Raw genomic sequence first — 24,534 nt, forward strand, 5'->3', positions numbered from 1 at the left:
TCCCAAAGCACACTCTTAAGGCCTTGAGGGCCATTTAGGAATATGTAACTGTTTATACAAATAGAAAACTTCTAACTCACAGTCCTCACCAATGTCAATGTTTGTGCTCATCTCCCCATCCTCAGACTCTTGTGGTCAGCTCCTCTCAACTTATTGGCCATTCGCCACTGCCTCCATTCTATTTCTGCTCCTATCTGCGCCTGCCTCAGTTGTCCGTTGGTATCCGCAGGAGACCGGTTCCAGACCCCCTGCCAATATCGACATCCCTGGATGCTTCAGTCTCTTATATAAAATGGTGTAGGAATTGCATATAACCTACACACAGCCTCCCATATACTTAATTCATCTACACATTACTTATACCAAATACAATGTAAATGCCACGTAAACAGATGTTATATTGTATTTTTAAAATTTTTATTGTTGTATTGTCTTTTTTCAGAATATTTTCCATCCACAGTTGGTTGAACAGAGGGCCACCTGTACCTAGAATGCTGTCTCAGCCTAAGGTACGTTCTTCACATCATTCATGAAGTGCTTGAAACCACTCCCGTCCAAGAAGCCCTTTAGAACCCTCAGAAAAAGATCCTTATCTCATAATTCTTGGTCCAAATACAAAACTCCAGACTCCTCAATTACTGCATCACTAAAATTCCCACCATTTAAGTGCATACAATTAGCTTTTTAAATTATATATTTATTATTAGCTTGGTGTTTGTTTCCATCAGTGGTAACACCATAAACACGATTTTTCCAATTTTACTACTTCTATAACACAGTTGCATGTGAAAAACAGACATTCGATTAATTTATCCTGATTTCATATGCCAGATAATACCTTTACACAGCCCTCAGTTAAAGCCATCAGTTTATAAGTAACTTAGTAGAATAGCCTAGAAGTGACAAAGGAAGAGTTGGGCAGCAGCATTCAACAAACATCCATGAATGAAACTTTGCTCCTCCATTCTGATACCTCGGCTGCACTGATCTACCACTCTCCTGGTTTCTGCCTCTGTCTTCCCTGCTTTGCATTAGAATCAGTCTCAGTGGTAACAGTGGTGCCTGAAAGACAATTTCTCCAAGAGAACTGTATAGGCTCTAAGGGTGAAACACCTGCCTTCTTGGCAGAATCGCCAGGGTCCCTGACAAACAATTTGGAGAATTTTAGTGTCTAACAGACATACTGCTGGAGTGGGTGTTCTCCTTAGGGTTGTCTTTAGTGTTGTTACTTGGACACACCTTTTCCTTGAGTAGAAAATTAAGACACATTCTGTTATAGGAAAGCACTCTGCTCGCTAACAGAGTTTCTATAATAGTTGTTACATTGAGGCATATTAATGAAGGACGTTTTGTTTCTTGTCATCAAGACATGCCATCTTATGACACCAAATGCCCTCCATTTCATTCTTGTGGCCAGTTACAATATCCACACAACTTGGAATTGATAAAACTATTGCTTTTCTAAACACCTGTGTGCTTTTGTAAATGCCTTTGTTTAAGGGAGTTGCTACTCATAGAAAATGTTATAGATGGGACAAATATATGACATGCAGCACCTGAGAAAGTAGTGCTATAAGGAAAAACAACGGAAAAGGAGGGGAAATAGAGAAGAGGCAGAAATGGGGATACATTTATCTGCAAAGAAATTCAAGAGGTAGAAGAGTGGTTAAGCAAGCTGAGAACACAGGGAGGACAGAATTATAAAAACGATCTTCCTTGTCTGATTGTCACAATGTTGATGAGCACTAAAATACTGCCAGGGGCTGGTTTAATCTTGACATCAAGCTTGCAAAAAAGAACACTATTTCTCAGTCCATGAAATGTTATCAACATGCAAATGCAAGGTCACAGAGGGAGGATGAGAGAGACGGAAAAAATCCGAAACGTCTTCTGACTCTAACTTGTACATCCTTAGAAGGAGTAGATTTAAAAAGGAGGGTTCTGAAACAGGAGAGTTTAAAAGAATAAGCACATTTGTCTCATACATTTGTGTTTCTATAAAAAGATTTTCACAGGAAATTTGTACTTGCAATGTATATTTCAGTGCTTTTAAATTTTGTTTTGGCAAATAAAGTAAAAGGAAGATTTTATCTGCATGTTTAATTAAGGCTTGCACCTGATATGAGTCAAGCCTTCTGAAAAAGTCAAATGCCTCCATGTAAATATAATCAAGCTTCCTTTTGCAAGTATCCATGTGTGATAAATACAAAGTTTTAGATTACTAATATTCACAGGTAACATGGAGAAGAAACAAAAAGAGAAATTCATAAAGAAACTTTAAGTGTTTAAGTTAGGGGGTGATCACTAGTTTGTGCAGGATATAAATTTTTGGAATGGTTTCACAGACATGTATCTTGATTTGTGGATTCAGTTGCAGGTTCTCTTTCTGGGCATCTTTTGCTTGACAGATTCCCAGCATAGCACAAGTTCCTGGAGAGTTTAACAATCCTCTTCTGCCAGCATGTCAATCTATAAGGGTTTAGTGCTTGGATGTCAGAGTGAGTGTTGATGATACTCGGAAAATCTGGGGAAGCATGTTACTAAGTTGATAAAACATTTCTTCAGAAATACTCTGTAAGAGGAAAAAAATAATAATTGCACTTGTCAAATCATCATTGATTTTTAAAATAATTTTAGAAGTATTTTAAAATATGGACCTAGTTCTACTAGGAATATGTGAATGCAATATGTGAAAATTATCTTTCATGACTGATATAACTGCATGGCTATGGACAAGGGCTGGTTTTCTGGCTCCATCTTCTGAGCACTTATGTCCTTTCTGTCAAATAATAAGTTTGAGTAATAGAAAAACCTCTAGGTAACACTAGTGTAATCAGTAATATAAAACCACTGATGTTGCTAAGTTCTTCACAGAATACAGAATCATTATCTGCTAATGTCCTTACTGAAGAACCCTTTATAATCTATATAATACAAATGTGGAGGAAAACAAAGGAATGATGGGTCAGGTTTTGTTTAGGGGGTTAAACAACAAATTCCTTGAGTGGTAGATGCTGATATCTTTGACAATACACTAAGTGCCTTTATCACATCCAAATACTTCTCTCCTTAAAACACAGAAAGCGATTCGCATTTTATGTTGTATTTAGGATTTTAGAGCAGGGTGCCTAGCTCTATCTGTGAGAAATCTAATAAAAGAGATTAAATTGGGGTGAGATCTATTCAGATAACATACCTGTGGTACTAGAAACTGCACTGTCCTAGAAATTCCTCCATCCCATGAAGCCATTTCCATCATGAAACCTAAAATAGAAAAACAGATGTTGCTGCATTACAAGTTCTGGCTTTCAAACCTACCCGTCACTTACTGAAATTAACTGAATTTTCATTGTGGGGCTTCATGGCTTGACTTTTTAGGGAGCCATTTGCCTGTAGGATAGGCTACGCCTAAAGGACAAACAAATGTTTGCAATCCCTAATTCTTCGTGCCAGAGAGGTTGAACAGTTTCGTCAACATGCTCTTATTTATGATTTCTCAAATCCAATTTAGTCTCCATACAATGAAGCCAAGACAGCTTATTAAAAGTTAATAAATATGTGGCTCTAGTTTTTTCTTTTTAAGAGAATAAAGGTAATAGCAAGCTAGCAGCAGAACAAAGTCTAATTAGTGTCCAAATAGCCTTATATTTCAAAGGGGCTGGAGACTTATTCTGTGACTAGAAAAATAAAACTAAAAAAGCCTATCACGAAATATTTACTTGCTAACCTATCTAACTGAAGCAATAGCTGACAGGGGCATCTTTCACTTCTTTCTTCTGGGTTGCTCTACTTTCCATATTTGGGAGGAAATACAGGTGGTGGTTGTCAGAGAGAAGATCACGCTCACCTTTGACACATTTGAACACAAGTTCTGCTCTCCTTAAGCACCAGGGTATAGTCATTTCCTAAAAACAGAAACAAAACATAAGATATGTTTTTAATAGAACTTTGTATATAAAGTAAAGTCAGATCTTTATCTATCTATAATGTTGACCATCCACGTTGTGAACAGATTTAGGCGACTGTTTGCTAATCCCAACTGGATTTCCTCTAGTTTTTAGGCATGCAGCTTCTTCCGGCTGTAAGACTATACTTGTGGAATACAAACTAATTTAGTTAGCCCCATAAATACGATTAAAAAAAAAAAATCCTTAATTTTTCTGGATAATTCTAAAGACAAATATAAATGACATAGGAACTCTACCTACTAACCTCAATGTTAGCATGAATAATTATATTACATTGTATATTTACGTAAGCAGTAAAATGTTTTTACTGTATAATACATTATTACAAATGAGTGGAAATAAACAAATGCCCCATCCCAGCCACCTAACAAAACAAATGCATTCATTTTTCTAAGTTCCTTTCTAATCTTCAGTCAAATATGGATATGTGTCACTGCCAGTCTATAACCAAAACATTGGTAATTTTCCATAGTATGATTAGCATGTATACCATTTACAAATCTATTCCTCTTCACAAACACCAGAATTGTTTTTCCCTAAGTCTTCATAATTATAACTATAAAACATGTAGATTATTTCATTATTGTGATTATCAAACTTTGTGGGTCTCAGGATCTTTTGCACTCTTAAATATTAGCCTGGTGCAATGGTGCACATTTGTAGTCCCAGCCGCTTGGGAGGTTGAAGCAGGAGGATTGCTTGAGCCCAAGGGTTCAAGTCCACCTGGGCAACATAGTGAGACCCCCGCTCTAAAAAAATTTTTTTTTAAATTACTGAGGACTCCAAAGAGTTTTTCTTTATGTAGATTATATCTCTTGATATTTATTGCATTAGGAATTAAAACTAAGAAAACATGAATTTAAAAACAAACCCATTCATGTTAATATAAATAACATTTTAATTAAAAATAACTATTTTCCAAAACAAAAAAAAAAAATTCAGTAAGTGTAATAATGTTTTAAATTTCTGCAAATCTCATTAAAGCCTAGCCTATCAGAAGACATCTGAATTCTTATATCTGTCTCTGCATTCAATCTGTTATATTATCACACAGCACGTAGCTTCTGAAAAACTCACTGGACACATGTGCGAGAATAAGAATAAAAAAGGCAAATGATGTCTTCCTTACCAACTACTCAGTCTTTCATCTTTTGTAAGCAGGCTTCCACCCCATCACTCAACTGGAAATTCTTTATGTCAGATCATCAATGATTATTAATTACCAAACCTTTTCTCAGTCTTCTTCTAGTTAATTGCTGTTTACTTATTGCTGTAATTCACATACCTTGTGACCACTCCTTTTCTTCATGACATTTTCCCCACCTCTGCCCCAGGGCTGATGGTCAAATTATTCCAGTTCTTCACCGGTCTCTGAAGGTCTTTGTGACCTCATGGCTACTTACCACTATGGCTTCCTATCTAGTGTCCTGAATTCTAGCGTTTCCCCTCTAAACCACTAATTTTGGCTATTTGAAGTATATTTCTGATCATATTATACTCCTGTTTTAAGAACTTACAATTGCTTCCTACTGTCTCACACATAATATGTAAGCCTTTCTTTTACTATTTAAGGCTACATACTTTAAAGCCAAAGCTACTTTAAGCTTCTGTGACTTTTAAATTTTTAAAAATGAAGGTTGCAGTCAAGTATATCTGCTCACATTTGCCTAAACATGGTCTGCAGTGCCTGTCACCCACCTCCCTCCACTCTTCCTCAATCTGTTTCTTCTACCCACAATGCCCTTCTCAGTAATTCCATCTACTGAACCTGATCTTGATTCTTCAATGTTCAGCTTAATTGCCATCTCCTCCATACAGTATTTCTTATTTTCCCAACTACAAATATGTCTCCATTTTCTGAACTCCCAAAGTACTTTACTGTTCTTTTATCTCAATGCTCAGATTTTTATCCTGTCGTTTTGGGGAGAAGGGCAGAGGCACAGGCAGAAGGATGGGATTTATTCTTTCTCTGCTTTATTAAGTTGCGTGCTCTCTGAAGGTAGAAGCCACTTTTTATTCACCTTTATTACCTTTTACAATGCCTTCTATAATACTGAGCAATACACATGCTCAAAAACATAGGTTGAGTAAAATCCATGGACATTTAAAAAGAATGTGACTTTCTCTGAGGCCAGAAATAGGGTTTAATAGGAAGCTACTTTTAAACTTGTGTCCAAGACACTTGGTTTTAAGATTGATTAACAAAAGAGGTGTAGTTTTTTGGTTGGCTAAAAAGTAAAGAATCCTCTTGGGTTAGGTCCTGGAAGCTTCTAAAAATTCACTAGAATTTTCTGATATTCAAGTTTAAGTTATAACACTTTGGCTTCAAAGTTCACAGAAAGAAGAGTATTTTCTTGTAACTGCAAAGGCTGCTGCAAAAGAGCTACAGTGGTCTTATGGAGTACGCACATGCATGGAGGGACAAGTGTTTGGGTTTTGTGTCTTACTTCCTCCTGGTGAAAAGATGATGTACAGAGAGAACAAGGTCACAATGTCTACAGTTGGCTGGGTGCAGTGGCTCACACCTGTAATCCCAGCACTTTGGGAGGCCAAGGCAGGTGGATCATCTGAGGTTAGGAGTTTGAGACCAGCCTGGCCAACATGGTGAAACCCTGTCTTTACTAAAAATACAAAAATTAGCTGGGCGTGGTGGCGCATGCCTGTAATCACAGCTACTTGGGAGGCTGAGGCAGGAGAATTGCTTGAACCTGTAAGGCGGAGGTTGCAGTGAGCCAAGATCACACCACTGTACTCCAGCCTTGGTGACAGAGCAAGACTCCATCTTAAATAAATAAAATAAATAAACGTATGTATGTCTGCAGCTACAGAGCAATGCTGATGGCTCTGAAAACTATAATAATAATGTCTTATGTTTACATGAAACTTTACAATACACATAATCTCACAAAAATAACCTTTATAAATTAAAAAAAAAAAAGATGCTCAGAGCAGCACAGTGAATTACTCAAGGTCATGTGACAGCCTGAGGCTTGAATTTTCATTTTCTTAATAGCATCTTTTGATGACCTAAAGTTTTGAATTTTAAAATACAATTTATTACATTCTTCTTTTATGGCTTATGCCTTTGTGGCCTAACAAATTTTAACCGGCTTAACCTGACGTCATCAGGATTTTATTTTATGTTTTCCTCTAGAAGCTTTATAATATTAGCTCTTTTGTTGAGGTATGATCCATTTTAATTTTTATATATGATATAATGTAAGGGTTAAGACTGTTTTCTATATGAATATCCAGTTGTTTCAACACCACCGAAAAGATTATCCTTTCTCCCACTGCATTGCCTTGGCATCTTTGCTGGAAATCAAATGACCATATATGTATGGATTTATGTCTGGATGCTTTATTCTGTTTTCTGATCCACAGTCTATTCTTTTGCCAACATCACATTGCATTGATTACTGTAACTTTATAGCAAGTTTTGAAATTAGTGTAAGTTCTTTAACTTTGTTCTTTTTCAAAATTGTTTTGGCTGTTTCAGGTCCTGTGCATTTCCATATACCTCTTAGAATTAGCTTGTCAAAATCTCAAAATTACCTTATAAGAATTCCAATTGGGATTTAAATCTATAGATCAATTTTAGAACTATTATCTTGACAATACTGAGTCTTCCAATCCATGAACACAGTATGTATTTCCATTTATTTAGGTCTTTTAAAATTTCTCTCAGCATGTTTTATAGTTGCCAGGTCACTTTTCATAACATCTTTTTACCTGAAGGCATTTTAAGCTTGTTTTCAGTTCTTTAAACACAGTAATCAACTACTGTATGGTCTGTGTTTTATAATTCCAGTGCTAAAAGTCTTTGTGCATCTGTTTCTATGTTCAGTTGTTTCTGCTGATTCTCATTCATGGTATCTAATTTCATTAAGGACCTACTTATTCACTTATGTTAAACATTTTATTCAAGAACCCATATGTAGGAATAAATACTATTGTATAACTATTTGTATCATCTTAAAATATTACTCTAAAACCAATCATGTTTTGAAATACTATGATAGTAATCAGAATCAAGGAATTAGTACTATTTACACTGGTTTAATGAAGCACTCATTTTTACATATAAAAAAGCATTTTCTGACAGTAACTTGTCTTATAATCTAGAATTTACTGACATCTATGATTAGCCTTGAATTATTTCAGGCTAAGGTCACGTCTAAACACTAGGACAACTAATGTGAACTCTAAGCATAGAGCTTATTGAAGGGCTAGTTTTGATGCATTCCAATGCATTAAAATCAGGATACTAATGGTAATAATGAAAGATTTAACACAAGTTAAAACAGGGATGGGTTAAATGGTATGACCAAAAGTAGGTAGGGGAAAAGTAATCAAGTTCATTGTCCTACTTGTCCAAAGATCATCACATTTTCCTCATTAATACCCTGCTTTCTTGCTTTTTGTATATGTGGCGTTAATAGCATGGTCTAGAGCAAGTATTTGTGATACAAATTAAGAACTTCACACTTTTCAGAATGGTGTGAATTAATGACAAAGTTTCATCAATGCGATTTAGAGAATATACCAAAATACCAACTTGTGACAGGACCCCAGCAAATCTTTGAAGTGACAGACATATTTTAAAAATAAATTTAATTCTCAGATGATATAACTCCATATTCAGTATACTTGAACTTAGTGACACTTAGCAGCATATGACTCTAAGAGGAAACTAGACAGCTACCTGTATACGCATGTGCACGCACACACACCCAACCCCCCCCCCCCCCAAAACACACGTCTAAGTTGTTTTCAATCTTCCAGGTCCCTCCATAGAGACTCCACTGTAAGTTTAAGATAGATGCTTGCAAGAGTTTTTTAATCCTGTCATTTTGTCTCTGACTAAAACCAGCACCAAAAAGAATGCTTTGGGTACTTAGAAAAGGTAAACTGCAAGCTTTAGAATTCAGTAAGGTCATGACAAGAATGACTTATTGAATGTCATCATGAGTTGTGGTCAGCAGTTTCACAAGGAGCTCACTTCTGGAAACAAATCTTAATATGTATGATATAGTAGATGGTATAGACAACATAGTGGGCCAGGTAACAGTACAGAAAGTTTTTGATCATAAGTTCTAAATAATGGAAAAGTGACTAAATCACAGTGACATGCCTGTGAGAATGCACTGTTAGAGAAATCCAATGAAGCTGGAAGGCTCATGTGAACCATTATAGACTTTATAGCTGGCCACAAATTGGGCTCTACTGTCACACTCTAGATGACAAGTGCACAGAAGAGATTCTACACCTGCGAACGTGAACTTAAAATCTCAGTTCTGACTACAACTGAGACAATGCCTTCTGTCTAAAGCTCATGGTTACTCAACTTGAATCCTCTCATTAGGGTAAGGCTGAACTGCAGAGTAAGCCAGTATGTTCTTTTAAGTCTTCACTGTATGTCTTGGAATTTAGATGTAAGAATTACCATCTGAGTTTATGCACCAATGGGGAATATTCCACGATTATTCTTTACTTCTCAAGTATGTGCCTCTGAGGTACTTGAAACACCTGCGTTAGTAAGTTTCACAACCCTTATCAGAAGATGAGAAATAGTTTGGCTTTATTCAATATAACAGCATAGGTCTAACTACTTTGAAAAACTATTTGGCATATCTACCAAAGTTAAACATAAATACACCCTGAGACCTAACAATTCTATCCCTAAGTATATTCTCAACAGTAGTGTCAAAAGATGTCTGTTGGAATGTTCATAGCAATACTACTCATAATAATAAAAATCTGGAAAAACTACCCAATTGTCCATAAATAGAATGTATAAATAACTGTGGTCTAGTCACACAATGAAATAATAAAAAACAACAACAATGAACAATCTATAACCATGCACAATATTATGGATAGATCTCACAAACATAATACTGAATGAAAGAAGCCAGATATAAGATAAACAGCAAAAGCAAGCCCAACTAATCCATAATTTTCGGGATGAAAACAGTGGCTACCCTTGAGGAGGGAGTGTGGTTTAAGTGACTGAAAGGGAAGTGGCTGCTGGGGTGCTGGTCATGTTCTGTTTCATCATCTGCATATTTGTTATATATGGGTGTTCAGTCTATGAAGAGATGTGTACCTTTCTATATGTGTGTTATACTCCAATATAAAAGTTAAAAACAAACAACAAAATCTTCATTAGTAACAACAGTTACAAAACTAAACAATTTGGTAAGCCCCAAATTATTCAACAAGTTAACAGCAAAAATAAAAGGAAGTTGAGAATTCAATATTATTGCTTTGTAGCTTCATTCCATAAGACTGACTCCAATAAGACAGTATCTTGAGATCACAAAGATCTATTGAGATAAAACGGATAATATGTCTTTCTTCTTGCTGATAGGTTATTTTTCCTTTATCCTTTTTAAACTGCAATTAATTTCTATAGCTCTTTTATCTGACATAGGACATGGGCTATTTCAGTCATCTTCATTTTCTTGCACACACTAAAATATGGTAACTGAGTGTCTAACAACTCTGTTAGAAGAGGAAAATGACGCCTGAAAATGCTTTGGGATCCTTGCACCAAAGCGAAAACAAATATTACCTCTATATCCTGTCTAGTGTCTGAGTTTATAAACTTCTTGACCTGAATGGATGTTTAAATACAACAGATGGGAGAATCGTAGCTCAATATACTTTTGTGAATTAAATTGGACACTTTGGAAACAAACTTAATGTTCTGCAGCTGGCCTTCCCAATTTAAAACATGTAACTTTTGTAACATTGTGGGAGAGGGAATGCTAGTAGTATCAGATGTCTGGAAGTAAATCTGAACTTAGTGACTTCTGGAAACACTGTTTTTGAGGTTGTTTCCCACCTACATATAACCATTTTTATAAACTGGTTAACCAGGAGTCCAGCTGCAGGAATGTTTGGATGAATTCCTTGTGGTAGGAATTCATCATAAACTTTGTTACTCCCAAAGACCCTTTTATAGATAAACTAGTTAGTGATGATGATTTAACAATAGCTAAAAATTCCTGATGGAACTAAAACTTCATAAAGCTACGGTGGGGAAAAAAAAGTTTGTCCATCTCTCTTGATACCATATTAGGTATGACTGAGGCTACAGAAGTGAATGGAATGAGAAATTAGTAAGTCTGATGAAGCTTTCATAGGACAGTGCCAGGATTCTCCTAATCAAAACAACAAAGTGCCTGGTAAAAGAATACCAGCATAGATTATAAATGGGAAGTCATTTAAAATCACCCTGTCTCAGAAGGACAAGAATTATTTTTTTGTGTTTATGTAGAAGCAGACCCCAACCTTTCTGGCACCAGGAACCAGTTTCACGGAAGACAATTTTTCCACAGACTGGAGTTGGGGGTGAGGCTGGGGACAGCAGGGATGGTTTCAGGATGAAACTGATCCACCTCAGATCATCAGGCATTAGATTCTCACAAGGAGGACGCAACCTAGCTCCCTCGCACACGCAGTTCACAATAGGGTTCACGTTCCTATGACAATCTAATGTGGCTGCTGATCTGACAGGAGGCAGAGGTCAGGCAGTAATGCTCGCCCTTTGATGCTCGCCCTTTGATGCTCACCTCCTGCTGTGTGGCAGGTTCTTGGCCTGGCGGTTTGGGACCCCTGTTATACAGGATCCGAAATTTAAAATGAGGCCTCTGTAGTATAATGAGTCTAAGTGGGGACTTAGTCTAAAAAGTAAAACATAGAATCTTTTACACTGTCCTTTACAACATATCATTTTGCTTTTGGTAAACAACTATACATAATCAATAATCAAACTTCCTTCCTGACAATCACCATCTCCACTTCCTAGTCAGCAATTTTTTTAAGAGATACAGTTTCACCATGTTGCTCAGGCTGGTCTTGAACTCTGGGCTAAAACAATCTTCCTGCCTCAGTCCTGGAAGTAGCTGGGACTACAGGGGCCAATTTTGCTTTTTAATAAATGCCTCCTCAAAATAAGCAGGCGTAGAGTTGCTGATAGGAGTCCTTCATCACCAAGTTGAACAATGGCTCTCCTATGACTTGTCTGGACCTGTTTGGTTTGAGGCTCTTTGTTTCTCCAGACTATGTAAAGTTGAATTTTAGTCTTTTGTATTATTTCTGCAATGTATGCCTTCTGACCAGTTTCTATGTGGGTGAAGGAAGAAAGAGGAAAACCAGTCATGGGAAGAGACTGTTAAAAATTAAATTATAGTACACAACAAAATGGAAGAACAATTATGCTACATCTTAATTGCAGAACTGTATTATCTAAAAAGAACCCTTGAGAAAAATGTTAAACGAAGGCTGGTTTCTTCCTGTCATCTAGCATCTCTTTCCATTACCTATTAATGCATACTCAGAAAATGCAAACTAATTTTCATGGCAGCCTAAGCCAAATATATATGTGTATGTAAATCTAACACTACTTAAGGCAAAAAAGAAGGGGATAAGAAGAGGGGGAAGGGGAGAGGGAAGACAGGGACGAGGAGAAAAAAAAAGGAGGAGAAAGAGGTGTAGGGGCACGTACCTTATCCAAAGCTAAATATTATTTTGATTTTCTAGTCTATTTACTATAGGACAATGCTATAGCTCTATGAACATAAATGATTAAGGATTACTCACCATTTTGTATTATATTTCACTCAATTCTACTAATCAGACAGGAGATGCAAAAATCCATTAGTTTAAAAAAATGTAAAGTGGATTATTATACAATATTGAGGGTTAAATCAATATTATAATTATGTTAATCATAAAATTCCAGGATTTTTCTATCTGCCTACCTCTGACATATCATGTACCAGCAAAAGAGGAATGCTTATTGTTGTGATGTCATGGGTACAGCAAACTTTGAGTATATTTCGGAGTCCCATAATGGCAGGATCACGAGCAGTGATGTTTCCCGATTTCACATGGTCATCCACACAAAGATGGAAAGCAACATGGATTTCTGAGAGATTTGAATGCCGTGTAATATAAAATTCCCCTGTGAACAACAAATACAAGTATTATTATCAAATGCCTAAGTCACATTCATCAGTGGGCTTTATAAATAAGTGTAATTGGCAATCAATGTGCTGAACTAGTGGGGTGTATCATGAACATTTACCGGATTCAGGAAGCAACTGTGATTACTGCTCCTTAATTCTCAGAGAGAGGGTAATGAAAATAAGAGACAATAGCCAATTATGCAATAGGCTCATAAATTGGTATGAAGTGACCACCAAGCAGTAAATAAATCAAGTAAGTGCTCATCTTTATTTTGATGTAAATGCCTAAAATGTCAAATTAATTAATTAATGTATTTTGAGATGGAGTCTTACTCTGTCACCAGGCTGGAGTACAGTGGCACAATCTCAGCTCACTGCAACCTCCGACTCCCTGGTTCAAGCGATTCTCCTGCCTCGGCCTCTTGAGTAGCTAGGATTACAGGCACGTGCCATCACGCCCAGCTAACTTTTGTATTTTTTTGTAGAGATGGGGTTTCACCATGTTGTCCAGGACGGTCTCCATCTCCTGACCTCATGATCTGCCTGCCTCAGCCTCCCAAAGTGCTGGGATTACAGGCGTGGACCACCACGCCTGGCCTAAAATGTCAAATTTAACAGGTAAAAAAGGTTACTTGTGTCTATGCCCTAAATCTGCTCTTCCTCATCTCAACTTACGAGACCAATCTGTCCAGTTAGTTGCCCAGGACAGAAAGATAGGTGTCCCTAATTCCTGTGCTTTCCCTCAATGCCTATCACCTCATCCACAATCCAATCTACCACCAACTATTTTCAGTTCTATCTCCAGAATAGCCCATATCTGAGTATTCCACTTTTATTGATGTCACCCCAGTTCATGCTAATTTCTCACCTAGGTTTTTGTAATATTCTCTTAATTGATCTCCTTACTCCCTGCTTGTCCACCTACAAACCAAGTCTTCATGTAGCTGTGACTTAAATATGTATCATATCGCTCCCCTACTTAATATCCATACTCTTTATCATGGTCTAGAACAATGGTCTCCCATGGACTGGCACCGTCCATCACCTGGTAGGAACTGGGCTGCACAGCAGGAGATGAGTGCCAGCAAGGGAGTGAAGCTTCATCTGTATTTACAGCCGCTCCTCACTGCTCACATTACGGCCTGAGCTCCACCTCCTGTCAGATCAGTGGTGGCATTAGATTCTCACAGGAGCGTGAACCCTACTGTGAACTGTGCATGTGAGGGATCTAGGTTACGTGCTCCTTACGAGACTCTAGTGCCTGATGATCTGTCACTGTCTCCCATCACCCCCCGATGGGATCATCCAGTTGCAAGAAAACAAGCTCAGGGCTCCCAGGGATTCTACATTACAGTGACTTGTGTGATTATTTCATTATATATTGCAATGTAATAATAATAGAAATAAAGTACACAATAAATGTAATGCACTTCAATCATCCTCAAACCTCCCCAACCCCCAGTCTGTGGAAAAACTGTCTTCCATGAAACTGGTCCCCGGTGCTGGTACCAAAAAAGCTGGGGACCACTAGTCTGGCAGGCCAAGATGACTTGGACCCTGCCTCTCTCTCCAGTATCTTCTTGTCTCACTCCTTCGTCACTCCAGTTACACAAGCTTTTGTTCCATTCTTCAAACATGCAGAGCTTGTTCCCAATTCAGGGCTGCTGCCTGGAGAGCTTTTCTCCAAGATTCTCACAGGGCTGACTTCTTTTCATCAATCACATCTCAGATCAAAAGTCACCTCCTCAGAAAGGACTTCCTTAACTATCCTATCTACTAGTGGTCTCCTCCACCCTTTACTCTTTCACCTTATTCAGTTTTATCTTCTTCTTAGCACTGAAATTATTTTGTGTACATATTATTTTAAAGAGACCACTGTGTACGTGCCATAATTATAGGGATTTTGTTTATCTTCTTCAGTGTTCTATCTTTAGCAAGTAGAACAGCACCTGGCAGGTAGAAGATACTCAATAATTATTTGTTGAATGAATATTTTAGGCTGAACGCTGGAGCAGTCTTTCTCAAACATTAAAATCCATGCTTCCTACCATCACTCTTTTTTCTGTGAAGCCCCACAAGCCAAGAAAAATCTCATCAGCTTGTATTTTCTGTAGTTCGTATCAACATAAAGAAGTAAAATAGGGGGGCGGAGCAAGATGGCCGAATAGGAACAGCTCCAGTCTCCAACTCCCAGCGCAAGCAACACAGAAGACCGGTGATTTCTGCATTTTCAACTGAGGTACTGGGGTCATCTCACTCGGGAGTGCCGGACAATCCGTGCGGGTCAGCTGCTGCAGCCCGACCAGTGAGAGCTGAAGCAGGGCGAGGCATCGCCTCACCTGGGAAGCGCAAGGGGGGAAGGGAATCCCTTTTCCTAGCCAGGGGAACTGAGACACACAACACCTGGAAAATCGGGTAACTCCCACCCCAATACTGCGCTTTAAGCAAACGGGCACACCAGGAGATTATGTCCCACACCTGGCCAGGAGGGTCCCACGCCCACGGAGTCTCCCTCATTGCTAGCACAGCAGTCTGCCATCTAACTGCAAGGCAGCAGTGAGGCTAGGGGAGGGGCGCCTGCCATTGCTGAGGCTTAAGTAGGTAAACAAAGCCGCTGGGAAGCTCGAACTGGGTGGAGCTCACAGCAGCTCAAGGAAACCTGCCTGTCTCTGTAGACTCCACCTCTGGGGACAGGGCACAGCTAAACAACAACAACAAAAAAAGCAGCAGAAACCTCTGCAGATGCAAACGACTCTGTCTGACAGCTTTGAAGAGAGCAGTGGATCTCCCAACACGGAGGTTGAGATCTGAGAAGGGACAGACTGCCTGCTCAAGTGGGTCCCTGACCCCTGAGTAGCCTAACTGGGAGACATCCCCCACTAGGGGCAGTCTGACACCCCACACCTCACAGGGTGGAGTACATCCCTGAGAGGAAGCTTCCAAAGCAAGAATCAGACAGGTACACTCGCTGTTCAGCAATATTCTATCTTCTGCAACCTCTGCTGCTGATACCCAGGCAAACAGGGTCTGGAGTGGACCTCAAGCAATCTCCAACAGACCTACAGCTGAGGGTCCTGTTAGAAGGAAAACTATCAAACAGGAAGGACACCTATACCAAAACCCCATCAGTACGTCACCATCATCAAAGACCAGAGGCAGATAAAACCACAAAGATGGTGAAAAAGCAGGGCAGAAAAGCTGGAAATTCAAAAAATAAGAGCGCATCTCCCCCTGCAAAGGAGCGCAGCTCATCGCCAGCAATGGATCGAAGCTGGTCAGAGAATGACTTTGACGAGATGAGAGAAGAAGGCTTCAGGCTTCAGTCCATCAAACTTCTCAGAGCTAAAGGAGGAATTATGTACCCAGCTCAAAGAAACTAAAAATCTTGAAAAAAGAGTGGAAGAATTGATAGCTAGAATAATTAATGCAGAGAAGGTCATAAACGAACTAACAGAGATGAAAACCATGACACGAGAAATACGTGACAAATGCACAAGCTTCAGTAACCGACTCGATCAACTGGAAGAAAGAGTATCAGCGATGGAGGATCAAATGAATGAAACAAAGCAAGAAGAGAAACCAAAAGAAAAAAGAAGAAAAAGAAATGAACAAAGCCTGCAAGAAGTATGGGATTATGTAAAAAGACCAAATCTACGTCTGCTTGGGGTGCCTGAAAGTGAGGGGGAAAATGGAACCAAGTTGGAAAACACTCTTCAGGATATCATCCAGGAGAACTTCCCCAACCTAGTAGGGCAGGCCAACATTCAAATTCAGGAAATACAGAGAACACCACAAAGATACTCCTCCAGAAGAGCAACTCCAAGACACATAATTGCCAGATTCACCAAAGTTGAAATGAAGGAAAAAATCTTAAGGGCAGCCAGAGAGAAAGGTCGGGTTACCCACAAAGGGAAGCCCGTCAGACTAACAGCAGATCTCTCGGCAGAAACTCTACAAGCCAGAAGAGAGTGGGGGCCAATATTCAACATTCTTAAAGAAAAGAATTTTAAACCCAGAATTTCATAGCCAGCCAAACTAAGTTTCATAAGTGAAGGAGAAATAAAATCCTTTACAGATAAGCAAATGCTTAGAGATTTTGTCACCACCAGGCCTGCCTTACAAGAGACCCTGAAGGAAGCCCTAAACATGGAAAGGAACAACAGGTACCAGCCATTGCAAAAACATGCCAAAATGTAAAGACCATGGAGGCTAGGAAGAAACTGCATCAACTAACGAGCAAAATAACCAGTTAATATCATAATGGCAGGATCAAGTTCACACATAACAATATTAACCTTAAATGTTAATGGACTAAATGCTCCAATTAAAAGACACAGACTGGCAAACTGGATAAAGAGTCAAGACCCATCAGTCTGCTGTCTTCAGGAGACCCATCTCACATGCAGAGACATACATAGGCTCAAAATACAGGGATGGAGGAAGATCTACCAAGCAAATGGAGAACAAAAAAAAAGCAGGGGTTGCAATCCTAGTCTCTGATAAAACAGACTTTAAACCATCAAAGATCAAAAGAGACAAAGAAGGCCATTACATAATAGTAAAGGGATCAATTCAACAGGAAGAGCTAACTATCCTAAATATATATGCACCCAATACAGGAGCACCCAGATTCATCAAGCAAGTCCTTAGAGACTTACAAAGAGACTTAGACTCCCATACAATAATAATGGGAGACTTCAACACTCCACTGTCAACATTAGACAGATCAACGAGACAGAAAGTTAACAAGGATATCCAGGAATTGAACTCATCTCTGCACCAAGCAGACCTAATAGACATCTATAGAACTCTCCACCCCAAATCAACAGAATATACATTCTTCTCAGCACCACATCACACTTATTCCAAAATTGACCACATAATTGGAAATAAAGCACTCCTCAGCAAATGTACAAGAACAGAAACTATAACAAACTGTCTCTCAGACCACAGTGCAATCAAACTAGAGCTCAGGACTAAGAAACTCAATCAAAACCGCTCAACTACATGGAAACTGAACAACCTGCTCCTGAATGACTACTGGGTACATAACAAAATGAAGGCAGAAATAAAGATGCTCTTTGAAACCAATGAGAACAAAGATACAACATACCAGAATCTCTGGGACACATTTAAAGCAGTGTGTAGAGGGAAATTTATAGCACTAAATGCCCACAAGAGAAAGCTGGAAAGATCTAAAATTGACACTCTAACATCACAATTAAAAGAACTAGAGAGGCAAGAGCAAACACATTCAAAAGCTAGCAGAAGGCAAGAAATAACTAAGATCAGAGCAGAACTGAAGGAGATAGAGACACAAAAATCCCTCCAAAAAAAATCAATGAATCCAGGAGTTGGTTTTTTGAAAAGATCAACAAAATTGACAGACCGCTAGGAAGACTAATGAAGAAGAAAAGAGAGAAGAATCAAATAGATGCAATAAAAAATGATAAAGGGGATATCACCACCGACCCCACAGAAATACAAAGTACCATCAAAGAATACTATAAACACCTCTACACAAATAAACTAGAAAATCTAGAAGAAATGGATAATTTCCTGGACACTTACATTCTTCCAAGACTAAACCAGCAAGAAGTTGAATCCCTGAATAGACCAATAGCAGGCTCTGAAATTGAGGCAATAATTAATAGCCTACCAACCAAAAAAAGTCCAGGACCAGATGGATTCACAGCTGAATCCTACCAGAGGTACAAGGAGGAGCTGGTACCATTCCTTCTGAAACTATTCCAATCAACTGAAAAAGAGGGAATCCTCCCTAACTCATTTTATGAGGCCAACATCATCCTGATACCAAAGCCTGGCAGAGACACAAAAAGAGAATTTTAGATCAATATCCCTGATGAACATCGATGCAAAAATCCTCAATAAAATACTGGCAAACCGGATTCAGCAGCACATCAAAAAGCTTATCCACCATGATCAAGTGGACTTCATCCCTGGGATGCAAGGCTGGTTCAACATTCGCAAATCGATAAACATAATCCAGCATATACACAGAACCAAAGACAAGAACCACATGATTATCTCAATAGATGCAGAAAAGGCTTTTGACAAAAGTCAACAGCCTTTCATGCTAAAAACACTCAATAAATTCGGTATTGATGGAACGTACCTCAAAATAATAAGAGCTATTTATGACAAACCCACAGCCAATATCATACTAAATGGGCAAAAACTGGAAAAATTCCCTTTGAAAACTGGCACAAGACAGGGATGCCCTCTCTCACCACTCCTATTCAACATAGTGTTGGAAGTTCTGGCTAGGGCAATCAGGCAAGAGAAAGAAATCAAGGGTATTCAGTTAGGAAAAGAAGAAGTCAAATTGTCCCTGTTTGCAGATGACATGATTGTATATTTAGAAAACCCCATTGTCTCAGCCCAAAATCTCCTTAAGCTGATAAGCAACTTCAGCAAAGTCTCAGGATACAAAATTAATGTGCAAAAATCACAAGCATTCTTACACCAGTAACAGACAAGCAGAGAGCCAAATCATGAATGAACTTCCATTCATAATTGCTTCAAAGAGAATAAAATACCTAGGAATCCAACTTACAAGGGATGTAAAGGACCTCTTCAAGGAGAACTATAAACCACTGCTCAGTGAAATCAAAGAGGACAGAAACAAATGGAAGAACATACCATGCTCATGGATAGGAAGAATCAATATCGTGAAAATGGCCATACTGCCCAAGGTTATTTATAGATTCAATGCCATCCCCATCAAGCTACCAATGAGTTTCTTCACAGAATTGGAAAAAACGGCTTTAAAGTTCATATGGAACCAAAAAAGAGCCTGCATTGCCAAGACAATCCTAAGTCAAAAGGACAAAGCTGGAGGCATCACGCTACCTGACTTCAAACTATACTACAAGGCTACAGTAACCAAAACAGCATGGTACTGGTACCAAAACAGAGATATAGACCAATGGAACAGAACAGAGTCCTCAGAAATAATTCCACACATCTACAACCATCTCATCTTTGACAAACCTGAGAGAAACAAGAAATGGGGAAAGGATTCCCTATTTAATAAATGGTGCTGGGAAAATGGGCTAGCCATAAGTAGAAAGCTGAAACTGGATCCATTCCTTACTCCTTATACGAAGATTAATTCAAGATGGATTAGAGACTTAAATGTTAGACCTAATACCATAAAAACCCTAGAAGAAAACCTAGGTAGTACCATTCAGGACATAGGCATGGGCAAGGACTTCATGTCTAAAACACCAAAAGCAACGACAGCAAAAGCCAAAATTGACAAATGGGATCTAATTAAACTAAAGAGCTTCTGCACAGCAAAAGAAACTACCACCAGAGTGAACAGGCAACCTACAGAATGGGAGAAAATTTTTGCAATCTACTCATCTGACAAAGGGCTAATATCCAGAACCTACAAAGAACTCAAACAAATTTACAAGAAAAAAACAAACAACCCCATCAAAAAATGGGCAAAGGATATGAACAGACATTTCTCAAAAGAAGACATTCATACAGCCAACAGACACATGAAAAAATGCTCATCATCACTGGCCATCAGAGAAATGCAAATCAAAACCACAATGAGATACCATCTCACACCAGTTAGAATGGTGATCATTAAAAAGTCAGGAAACAACAGGTGCTGGAAAAGATGTGGAGAAATAGGAACACTTTTACACTGTTGGTGGGATTGTAAACTAGTTCAACCATTATGGAAAACAGTGTGGCGATTCCTCAAGGATCTAGAACTAGATGTACCATATGACCCAGCCATCCCACTACTGGGTATATACCCAAAGGATCATAAATCATGCTGCTATAAAGACACATGCACACGTATGTTTATTGCGGCACTATTCACAATAGCAAAGACTTGGAATCAACCCAAATGTCCATCTGTGACAGACTGGATTAAGAAAATGTGGCACATATACACCATGGAATACTATGCAGCCATAAAAAAGGATGAGTTTGCGTCCTTTGTAGGGACATTGATGCAGCTGGAAACCATCATTCTTAGCAAACTATCACAAGAACAGAAAACCAAACACCACATGTTCTCACTCATAGGTGGGAACTGAACAATGAGCTCACTTGGACTCGGGAAGGGGAACATCACACAATGGGGCCTATCATGGGGAGGGGGGAGAGATTGCATTGGGGAGTTATACCTGATATAAATGACGAATTGATGGGTGCTGAGGAGTTGATGGGTGCAGCACACCAACATGGCACAAGTATACATATGTAACAAACCTGCACGTTATGCACATGTACCCTAGAACTTAAAAGTATAATTAAAAAAAATAAATAAATAAAATAGAAAACATAGAAAGGATATGTTCTTACCAATACATATACCTCACTGGAAATTCTGGTAAGTCCTTCTAGGAAAGGTCTGCATATCTCTACTCTCACACTCTTAACCTGTGCCCTCACAAATTCTGCTTGCCCTTGCAGCAACATCATTATCTTAGGATCTACTTAGAAACATACAGTACACTTAAAATACTTAATATACTTTAGCCCAGTGGTTAACATTTCTAGTTACCAGTGTGCATCAGCTGTATCCACAGATGCCTCTGACAGGTCCCAGGCAAAGGTCTTTTATTTTTTATTTTAACTTGAACAAGATAAAGGAATTAGATAAACAGAAGGAAATTAAAGAAAGGACAGCAACAGATATATCACAATAAACTGGATAAAGAGAAAGTAAAAAAGAAAATTGTTGAGGAATAGTTATAATTTTCTAGGAAGGCAACAAAAGACAGAGACTGCTTATCAGAAACTCAGTGGACTATGTGATAAGACAATATCCTTCTGGCCCAGTACAGTGTATTACCTTCTACACTGCTACTGATTATTCACAGGATGGAAGTCATAGCTTGAGATATGGGCCATGATCCAGGAGTGTGGCAGGATGACTTAGTGAACAAGTCAGGTGCTCCTAATCCCCAAATTGGCACTGCTGTCTTTGACCTTAAATGACTTGTTTCTTGGCCTAATTTTACCCATTAATAAAATGGGGGCCATGGGGCTGGCAGTAGCAATCAAATTAATATGCTATAGTAGAAAAAGGACTAGATTGGATGTTAAGAAGATCTGATTTCTAGCACATTGGCTGTGTGATCTTGGGCAAATCAATTCAACTTATTGATCCTCTGTTACTTAGTGTATGAGACGGGGAAAATAATGCTGACTGCTTTCCTTACAAGGTTATGAGAATTAGATGACATAAACTGGAAATATTTAGATCATTATTAAGTAAATTATGACTGGCTTACAAGTATATAAATAAAACTGTTTTTCTTTGCAATTTAAAAATTAAAATAAGTTTTGATTTAGATTTTTTTCATCTCCTGTAAACATCCTGGTTGTGTAGGTATACTTTAACTAAATGGAAATTAATATGCTATTATCTCTAACTGAATACTTTAATATTCCTTTTCTGACTCAGACTTATGATATATCCTCCAGATTTGGTTGTAACACAAAGTATACAAATAAGACAGTCCATGTTACGTTCTGTGATACAAACACTACTAGGGGTCATCAGAGTGAATTCAATCAGAAAGAGGACTGAGAGACTGAATTACCAGTTGTTAAACAACCTATAGGCTTTTTCCAGAAAAGACTAAGGAAGGAAATACATACAGCAACAAACAGTTATGTTTTAAAAAAACCAGACTTTGGTTCTTCCAGAGTAGAAATAAGATTGGCACATTTTAAGAAAGCCACAAAATATGGATGATTTAAGTTGTGGATCCATGAAGAGAAATACAATAGATCCTTCATTGAAGGTATTTTTAAACGAAGAGGAGGATGGTTTCCTGTTCCACACAGTGGAGGAAACAACATGTGGTGATTCTAACATTATCCACTAAGGTGGGATAACTGAAGGTGGGAGGAAATTTCGAGGCTGATGACCACAGGCTAAGAGACAGGGCACGACAAGATGAATACCAGAAATGGGTATAATATTTGCTTAGATTAAATGTAATGTGTTCCAACTGAGTGACAGTGGTTTATATACATATACATATATATATACATATACATATGTAATGTGACCTACATGTCAAAGATCTGGGGAAGAAAATGTGAGAAAATTACCTTAAAGGAGAATAAAAAACCATCAAGAGATGGCTATTTCTGAAACTGTAAAACATACCACTTACTTAAAAAATTTTATAAAGTATACAAATAGTCCTTGTTATGCTCTGTGATACAAACACTAAGGGTTATCAGAGTGAATTCAATCAGAAACAGGATTGAGAGACTGAATTTCCAGTTGTTAAACAACATATTTCAGAATAATAAATAAAATGGAAAACAGAAAAATGTTAAGGGGAAATGAAAATAAAATTCTAAATAAGATGACCCATTTTCTTTATATTTAAGTTCAACTGTTTATATCTCTATGTACTATTGTTTATATTTCACTTGATCTTAGCTATAAGGCTGAGAAGTGTATAGTTAATATTTCAGAGTAAAACTTATTTTTTGGTTTATTTCTTAAGAAACTAAGAAATAATGTATAAGAAAAAATTTGCAATAAAAAACAATGATAAAACTTATGCAACTTCTTGAGCAATTTTTCTTTTATGGATCTAGAAAAAAGTGAGTACTAGTATAATATTAATAATTAAGTTGTAGGCCAGGCATGGTGGCTCACGCTTGTACTCCCAGCACTTTGGGAGGCTGAGGCAGGTGGATCACTTGAGGTCAGGAATTCAAGACCAGCCCAGCCAACATGGTGAAACACCATCTCTACAAAAAACACAAAAAAACTAGCCAGGTGTGGTGGTGTGGGCCTGTAGTCCCAGCTACTCAGGAGGCTGAGGCAGGAGAATCGCTTGAACCCGGGTGGCGGAGGTTGCAGAGAGCTGAGATGGCACCACTGTGCTCCAGCCTGGGCAACAGAGCATGGCTTCTCTTAAACAAAAAAATCAAGTTTAACATTGGAAAACATCTGTGAAAGTGTATTATAGAGGTACAAAGTGTTGTTTCAAAGTGATATAACGACATATACTAAATCATAGATTTAAAACACAAATTCCTATGGTGTGCATTATAAAACATTTTTTTGGTATAAGAAAAGAGTAATTTAAAATAAAAAAAAAATACTTACCAGGTAAAACATTTAAATAGTTCCTCTCAGCATTCTTAGTCTTATCATCATTTCCTCCATTTTGGTTTCCAGAATCTATTCATAAGACAATGCAATATGAAAGAACATAACAACATATGAGAATATGTTACTATGACCACTCCCAAAAGAATCATAGCAACAGCAAAAATTCACTAAGGGCATTTATATGCCAGGCATTCTGCTACATGCTTTACATGGATGATGTCATTTAATTCTTACAAAACCTCTATAACCACAGCCCTGGCAGGTAGGTCCTACTACTATGTCCATTTTATGTATGAGGAGATAGAGGCTTGGATGGGTTAACTAACTTAACCAAGCATGCACAGATAAGTGGTGGAGCCAGCTCTTAAATTCACATACTCAGATTCTAAGTCCTATGGTATTAACCACATTAGACATGCCAGTATCCTATTTTTCATCTGGGAGGTTC

The 24,534-nt window shown here is 38.1% G+C and overlaps 1 protein-coding gene across 1 annotated transcript in view; it reads right to left on the bottom strand.

The window, feature by feature from the left end:
- Positions 1–398: 398 nt before the first annotated feature.
- C10H12orf4 (chromosome 10 C12orf4 homolog) overlaps positions 399–24,534 on the bottom strand; it is a 50,399-nt gene continuing 26,263 nt past the window's right edge. Inside the window, exons 10-14 of the mRNA XM_023202066.1 lie at positions 24,081–24,155; positions 12,740–12,942; positions 3,848–3,905; positions 3,197–3,264; positions 399–2,572 (exon numbers count right to left, since the gene is read on the bottom strand). Of these exons, the coding sequence (XP_023057834.1) occupies positions 2,480–2,572; positions 3,197–3,264; positions 3,848–3,905; positions 12,740–12,942; positions 24,081–24,155 (497 nt within the window). The 3' untranslated portion in view covers positions 399–2,479. The remainder of the gene's footprint in view (positions 2,573–3,196; positions 3,265–3,847; positions 3,906–12,739; positions 12,943–24,080; positions 24,156–24,534) is intronic.

This window comes from Piliocolobus tephrosceles, chromosome 10 (genome assembly GCF_002776525.5).
Source record: "Piliocolobus tephrosceles isolate RC106 chromosome 10, ASM277652v3, whole genome shotgun sequence".
In the NCBI taxonomy this organism is placed as follows: Eukaryota; Metazoa; Chordata; class Mammalia; order Primates; family Cercopithecidae; genus Piliocolobus; species Piliocolobus tephrosceles.